This window comes from Miscanthus floridulus, chromosome 1 (assembly GCF_019320115.1).
Source record: "Miscanthus floridulus cultivar M001 chromosome 1, ASM1932011v1, whole genome shotgun sequence".
Lineage (NCBI taxonomy): Eukaryota > Viridiplantae > Streptophyta > Magnoliopsida > Poales > Poaceae > Miscanthus > Miscanthus floridulus.
In genome coordinates, this window is record NC_089580.1 from 190848354 (window position 1) to 190856175 (window position 7822).

The 7822-nt window shown below is 48.0% G+C and overlaps 1 protein-coding gene and 1 pseudogene across 8 annotated transcripts; one reads left to right on the forward strand and one right to left on the reverse strand.

Annotated features, from left to right (window-relative positions):
- Positions 1–262: 262 nt before the first annotated feature.
- LOC136468795 (uncharacterized) lies at positions 263–967 on the reverse strand (annotated as a pseudogene).
- A 1381-nt stretch (positions 968–2348) lies between these two features.
- LOC136552073 (pentatricopeptide repeat-containing protein At5g01110-like) lies at positions 2349–6945 on the forward strand. 8 transcript variants are annotated; one of them, XM_066543644.1, is made up of 4 exons: positions 2349–4569; positions 4887–5054; positions 5326–5389; positions 6436–6945. In XM_066543644.1, exon 1 carries the CDS (start codon positions 2524–2526, stop codon positions 4471–4473), a length of 1950 nt encoding a protein of 649 aa, XP_066399741.1. In that variant the 5' UTR covers positions 2349–2523; the 3' UTR covers positions 4474–4569; positions 4887–5054; positions 5326–5389; positions 6436–6945. The 8 variants fall into 8 exon arrangements, with proteins under 8 accessions (XP_066399741.1, XP_066399747.1, XP_066399717.1 ...); XM_066543650.1 differs by having other exon boundaries at positions 5326–5384; XM_066543620.1 differs by having other exon boundaries at positions 4887–5389.
- The last annotated feature ends 877 nt before the right edge of the window (positions 6946–7822 follow it).

The following is a 7822-nucleotide window of genomic DNA, read 5'->3' on the forward strand; positions in this document are numbered from 1 at the left end:
TCTTTTAAAACTAATTAGGCCAAGATTTGACAATGTGGTGCTACAGTAATACATGTGCTAATAACTGATTAATTAGCCTTAGCAAATCCGTCTTGCGGTTTACTGATGGATTCTGTAATTTGTTTTTTATTAGTATCCGAACACCTCATGCGACACCCCATGTGACACCCGATGTGACACATCAAAACTTTACACTCTGGAACTAAACAAGGCCTCAAACGCTCTATTTTCTCTGTTCATGACACGAACAACTCCGATCCTGCTAGGGTTGCATGGACACAGCGGTGGCACTGTCGCCCCAGCGCTACTGCTGGGGTTGCACGGCGGTGACCTGCTGCTGTAGCTGCAACTACAGTTGCTGTTGCTGCCGCTGGCTCTCCTGCTCCTACAAGACTGCGGATGTACGAGGCGCGCCACTGCAGGTCCACGGCCTTTGTTCCGGTGCATCTCCACGAACCTGGCCTCCAGCTTTTCCCCGCCCTCCTTGAGGATATTGTCCCCGATGTCGGAGGGGCGGCTAATGAAGAACTCGACGATGAGGCCCTTGAACTCTCCCCATTGCTTCGGCCGCAACACTGACCTCAGGAACGTCGCGTACCGGGTCTCGTATGTGTCGAGGTCCGCCACCAGCGCGCACACGTCGATCTGGCCCTCCCACTCACGGCATAGCCGTAGGAACCGCTGCTCGATCGGGTGGAACGCCGACGGGAAGTTGGGTCACGCCCTATCGCCCAAGTACGTGATGGTGCGGCACGTGCCCTACTCCGGGTCCACTAGCACGCGCGCCATCCAACCGCCGCTGCTCGGGCCTCATGTCACCCCGGTGTACTGGAGACGCCGCGGCCACGGCACGCCGCCGCCTAGTAGTTGAGGCGCGGCAGGTGGTCTCCCGTGCCTGGCCCTGGGCTGCAGCAGCGCCCGGACGAGGACTAGGAGCACCAAAGCTCATCGTCGCCGGCGTCGTCATGCGGCGGCTTCGACTCGACAAGGACGCAGGCACACCAGGGATTCGCGTTGGCAAGTATGGTTTGGTGGTGGCAATGCGAGGCGGAGGCGGCGTACGAGCTTGCCATAGGAATCAGGCCTGGGTATTTGAAGGGCTAACGTCGCTGGTTAACTGCACACCGACTAGGAATCGAATCGACAACCCCGACTTCTAGTGAAAACAGCGAGGAACCGGCCCAAACGACGCGCTTCCGACTCCGACTTCTCTCCGCGTTCTTTACACCTGAAATCGGAATCGGCATCCGGCGGCCTATGGGGAAATCCCTCCGGCTTCTCGGGCATCTCGGCTGCATGCCTGCATCCGCTCGCGCCGCCCTCCTCCTTCCTCTAGCGTAGATCTCCTCCTTCCTCCTTCCGTCTGGCGTCGCTTCTTCCATCGTTACAAGCCCGCGAACCTCCTCTCTGTTGTCACCGGCCCACCGCCGCCCTTTCTATCGTCCATGCCGGCCCGCTACCGCCCACCCGTCCTCGCCGTCTCGCCCCCCTCCTCACTGGACCCCTCGCCGGCCTGCCTCCATCCTCCAACCTCCTCCATCCATCCTCTCCGTCCTTGCGTGCCTCAGCGCGGGTTCCGATGGCAGAGGCCTCACGACCCCACGCCTAGGGCAAGATAAAATACTCGTGGTTCGTCAACTCGCTCGATTCGTGTTCGGCTCGGCTCGGTTCGTTTTTACCTTTTTACGAGTTGAGCTGGAAGTCTAGCTCGCTGTTTTAACGAGCCAGCTCGCGAGCTGCTCACGAGCTCAAACAAGCTGAGGCCTATCAGTCCACGACCATGAATCCAGAAGATGATGATGCTGACCTAGAAGTGTACACCTATTTCATTGATATGTAATCCTTATTTTCAGCTGTTTCATATAAATTTTGATTTTATTATTGTTGTGTTACTTAAATGTTGATTTATTGATTGTTTTTCAGGGAGAAGATGATGATGCTGACATTGAATTTGTGAACTTTCCTAAGTCTACGGTGGCAAACAACGAGTAAGTATGCTGGAACTGCATGAATTATGGATGAACCAGCTATGTTACATGGTTGATACTTTTGATGAACCTAATATGTATTAATCATGTATGGTTGCATAATAGTAGACGTCACCTTCTGAAATTATTATGGCATGAACATTATAAATATATATATCCTATTTTTAGTAGCTCACGAGTTAAATAAATCAACTCAAGCTTGCTCACGAATCGAGCTGAGCTGCCCCTCTAACTCGTAATATTAACAAGCCGCTTGTTAGCCTAACAAGCCGGCTCCAGTTGGACCGAGCCGAATATCGAGGCCCTACCCACGACTGCCTCTAGAATCTGGAATCTCGGCGGGAGCGGGGAGCTCGTCCGAGGAGCACTCCGAGCGGCCGCAGGGAGTTTGTTCGGGGAGCACGAGACGGGAATCGGGAAGTATTCCTCTTGGCTCAGTGATTAAGTAAGCCTGAACTGAAAACGGTTTACGACACTTTTAGCCACTTCCAAAACTCAAGCAGAGGAGAGAGTCCACTGTCGGTCGCCGTCGCTAATGGCGATTCCCCATCGCCTCTCGCGCCTTCCCAGGGCTGCCGCAGCCACTAACTGGTCGGCCGGAACTCTCGCCTCAGACCTCGGCGGAACCGGAGCGAGACCCTCAACGTCCGCCCTGGCTGCCGCAGCGACGGCGGCCGCCGGCGCCGGCCGCGCCTCCGAGTGCCAGTCGCTCCTCCTCCGCATGTCGCGCCGCCGCGGCGCCTCCCGACGCGAGATCGTCTCCAACCTACTCGCCTCGTCCCCCACCCCGCAGCCGCAAGTGTTCGACCTCCTCATCCGCACCTACACCCAGTCCCGCAAGCCCCGGGAGGCCTTCGAGGCCTTCCGCCTCCTCCTCGACCACCGCGTCCCCATCCCGGCCTCCGCGTCCACTGCCCTCCTTGCCGCGCTCTCCCGGGCCGGATGGCCTCACCTCGCCGAGGAGGCCTACCGCCTCGTCCTCTTGTCCGACTCAGAGGTAAACGCCTACACGCTTAACATCATGGTCCACAGCTACTGTAAAGCCCTAGAGTTCGATAAGGCTGACACTGTCATCTCCGAGATGGAGAAGAGATGCGTTTTTCCGGATGTGGTTACACATAATGTGTTGATTGATGCCAGATTCCGTGCTGGAGATGTGGATGCAGCAATAGCATTGGTTGATTCGATGGCCAATAAGGGGTTGAAGCCTGGGATTGTGACATACAATTCGGTTTTGAAGGGGTTCTGTAAGCACAGGAGATTCGATAAGGCGAAGGAGGTGTTCAGGGCAATGGACCAGTGCAGCGTTGCGCCAGATGTTCGGAGTTTCAATGTTTTGATCGGAGGATTTTGTAGGGTTGGGGAGGTTGAGGAGGCCGTGAAGTTTTACAAGGAGATGCGACAGTGTGGTGTTACACCAGATGTGCTCAGCTTTAGCTGTCTGATTGGATTATTCTCAAGGAGGGGGCACATGGATCATGCGGCGACATACTTGAGGGAAATGAAGGGTTTTGGGTTGGTGCCTGATGGTGTGATTTACACAATGGTCATAGGTGGGTTTTGTAGGGCTGGATCAATGTCAGAGGCTCTAAGAGTTAGGGATGAGATGGTTGGCTTTGGATGTCTGCCAGATGTGGTAACATACAATACCCTGTTGAACGGGCTCTGTAAGCAGCACAGGTTGCTTGACGCAGAGGAGCTTTTGAATGAGATGAAGGAGAGAGGGGTTACACCAGATTTATGCACTTTCACAACTTTGATTCATGGGTACTGTAGGGAAGGTAACTTTGAGAAAGCATTGCAATTGTTTGAAACACTGTTGCACCAGCGTTTGAGGCCAGATGTTGTGACATACAATAGCTTGATTGATGGAATGTGCAGAAAAGGTGATCTGGCCAAAGCTAATGAGCTATGGGATGATATGCATGCTCGAGAAATCTTTCCCAATCATGTTACCTACAGCATCCTAATAGACAGGCACTGTGAGAAGGGACAAGTTGAAGAAGCATTCGGTTTTCTGGATGAAATGGTCAATAAGGGCAATTTACCAAACATCATGACCTATAATTCCATCATCAAGGGTTATTGCCGATCAGGTAATGTAAAAAAGGGGCAGCAGTTTTTGCAAAAGATGAGGCAAGATAACTTATTGCCAGATCTGATTACTTTCAACACCCTGATCCATGGTTATATAAAAGAAGAAAACATGCATGGAGCTTTAAATGTGTTTAATATAATGGAGAAGGAAATGGTACGACCAGATGCTGTCACATATAATATGATCATAAATGGGTTTTCTGAACAAGGCAATATGCAAGAAGCTGGTCGTGTTTTCAAGAAAATGGGTGCCAGTGGAATTGAACCGGATAGATATACATACATGTCTTTGATAAATGGTCATGTTACAGCTGGCAACTCGAAGGAGGCATTCCAGCTTCATGATGAGATGATGCATAAAGGGTTTGCTCCTGATGACAAATTCTGAGGCTTGTCAGTTCTGCCCTATTGGAAGCAAGAGAAGTGCGTTTACCAATGTCTTTGAAAATCACACTTCCATGGATTGTGAATTCGAAGCGTGAAGGTGAGCCCAAGAAATTTTAGCATAATGCATTGAAACATCAAGTTTTGCATTTAAATCTTTCTACTCATTGTCATAGTAAGATCAGCCATTAGAATTGATATCTGGTTTAAATATTTGAGTATGATTCAACAAATGTGTCCTTTCTCAAACCAAGCAAAAAAGCTATTCTCTGCACAAGTATGTGTTCTGATAAAGTGGTAATTATTGTTGCTTAGTTGATATTCTTTCTTTTCTTTTCTTTGGGCTGTTTTGGTGCTTTACCCTTCTACATGGTTTTGTGATTTGGTACCACATACTGACGCTCATGATTTTCTTAGGGATGTGGTTAAATTATGAGGGAATTCTCTCCCATGGGAGACCCAAGGGAAACAAAATATCCTATGCAAATGAACTCTATGTTGTGGAAGTGCTTTCTTCACTAAGATCCATGATTAATGCTTTTGTTTTCTGGGCACAAAGAAGTCTAGAAAACCTTAACCTCTCAGGTGCTATTCTCAACCAGCACCAGCAGATATGTGTTCGGTCCACATATATTCTACCTTTTACAAACTAATTTGACTTTCTGCTAGGTCCTAGTGCTTCAATTTGGTTCTTAGAATTTTTTTTATAAAAGGTAATCTTACAGGGAGTCTATTTGACAAAGCCTTTGTATGTATGTTGAACGGTACTGTGTATCAGTTAATTGCATTTATGCACCTGTTGTTACAGTTGCTGGTCCTATTTATATCTACACCTGATTAGTTGGTTCCTGTTCAGGAACAGGTCCAGAAAAATGGGAGATTGTGGAAACTCCATTACTTGGGAGACTGCACAAAGTATGGTAATGTCGCTCCAACTATGTTCTAAAGATTCCATGACGCGATAAGATTTTAAGGAATAAGAACATGCTAATTGACTATATAGTTATTGTTCACACTGAATCTCATCTTTCACTTGAACCCTTTATGAGGAAACTACAGGATCTATAGGGGTCAAGTAAACGAAAAGTTTATGATACAATTGTCCTTTAGTTCTTTTTTCCCCAAATCTACTGCTACACTTCTTTCTTTTTTTTTTGAACAAAAATCTACTGGTACACTTCTTTGTTATCTATATAAAAAGTTACACACTGATCACACCTTCAGATATTGCTCTGTTTGATGAGTTTCATCTAGAGAGTTTATTTTAGTGCAAAAAGCAACATAGTGCCTCCTACCTGATCAGGAAATGTTACACACAGACCTTTAGACAGTTACATACTGACCACAACTTCAGATATTGATCTGCTTGATAAGCCCTATCTAGAGAGTTTATTTTAGTACAAACTGCAACTTAGTGCTTCCTACCTGATCAGGAAATGTTACACAGCACTGCATCACTAAATTTATTCTGTGATAATTTCCACTACTTTGATGATCCTAAAAATCCTGAGTTGAAACTGTGCCTTTTTTATCGGGTACTGCTGAAATTGAATTAAGGAAATCAAATTGCTCTTAAAATTTAAAGCCTGGAGGATATCATGTGAGCAGTGAGCGGATCCTAACTTACTTGTGAGTAAAAGGCTTGAGATAGCAGATATGGTAAAAGTGTAATTGGCAAAAAAAAAAAAAGCATTATATTGCATCTTTCATATTAACAACAGCCCTCTATGGAAGATATTCAGGATATCATATTTACAAACTTACACTGTCTTACATGTAGACTAAGAAAAACTGCTGCACAAAAAGGAACGAAAATTTGACTGGAGGTCTAAATTTGTTCCCTTCAGTCTGAGCTCCAGAGGAGTGCAAAAAGAAACATTGAATGAATGGAAAAATGAATAAAAGAAAAATTAATAACTATTGTACATGTTTGAAGATTCTCATGGGTGTGGGCATCTTCCTCCAGGATTGTTGGGATCAAATGTGCAGCCAGACGCTCCAGGCATCGAGGATGTCAAGGGCACCGAGCTTCCTCTTTGTGGCTGTGATTTCTCTCTCAGGACACGGTATGCAGCGATGGTGGTGGCTTGAGCTGCCAGGGCCAGGATGAAAATGAGAACCAGAGGCAGAACTTGTTTTCTTTGGAACATCGTGGTATCTTTGTGAACTTCAGTATCAAATGAGGTGCGAAGCTAGGACTCGAGGCTATATATTGAGTTTATGGTTTCCGTGTTGGTTTCCATGGCGATCACGGTTTTGACGCGTTCTAACAGTTCTGCCATGTGGAGTATTCGCAAGGTTGACCGCTGTATACAGAGTCGTTCAACTCGTTGTGAACGTTCACAGAAGGATCTCTGTTGCACAAGCACAATGTATTTTAGAAGTAGAAATAAGATCATTGATTACTGTGTCGCAATTTTTTTCCTTTGAAAAAAATCCACAGCAATACCACCAAGCTTCTGCATCAGTTCTATCGTCTTTCACTCGAGCATCCCTGATGCGTGCCTCGCAAGGTTCTATAAATGTCAACCTCCCTATTTCGTCGCAGATTCCGTGTGAGGCCTGCCAAATTCGATCGACTGACACCGGCACACCGTGTATCCGCGGTTACGGGGCTGCCTTTTTTTTTTTTGACGTGGACTACGTTTGTGATTTTTTTCCTAGAATATGTAAAAGATTTACGTATTAAATAGAAAAGTTTAAATAAACATATAACACGCTTCTATCGAGCGCGGAAGGAGATCGATCTTACATAACCATAGCTGGATCATCCTAGCAACATACCTCTTGGTTCGATATTACGTAAAAGGGGAGGTGACCTTGCGTCTTCGTGGCTACCTGGATGAGCCCTTTTCAACGGCCGGGAAGAGCGCGTCCAATGTTTCGGCGTTGGACGTCGAAGAGCTTGTCAAAGGTCTCCAGCTCTGACACGGATGACACTGATGGACCCTTAGTGTAACCCATACGTTGCATGATCAGCACCTCGCCTCGCTTGAAAGCAGGTACTCGGGAGAGACCCTGAGCCACCAACCGCCTGCTCCGCCACGGCAGCACCGACTTAGCAGGCGGTTGCTTGGGAGGCTCACGAATCAGCGGAGAGTCCCTCTTACGCGTCACTTTGTTGATGATGCCGACGAGGCGATGTTTGGTGGAGTCGTCGTTGTCCACAGCCTGATGGGTATCCACCGGCGATGAATTGGGAGGGCCAGCATCCACCGTGGGGTCGAGACTGGTCTGAAGCCTGGCGGGTAGCTGTGCTCCGTGAGTGTCTTCGGCGAGTCCCTTGCCCAATGAATGGGGCGCGGGGCTGGTGTCCGCAGCTCACAGGAGACAACCGCAGGGTCATCCTCCAG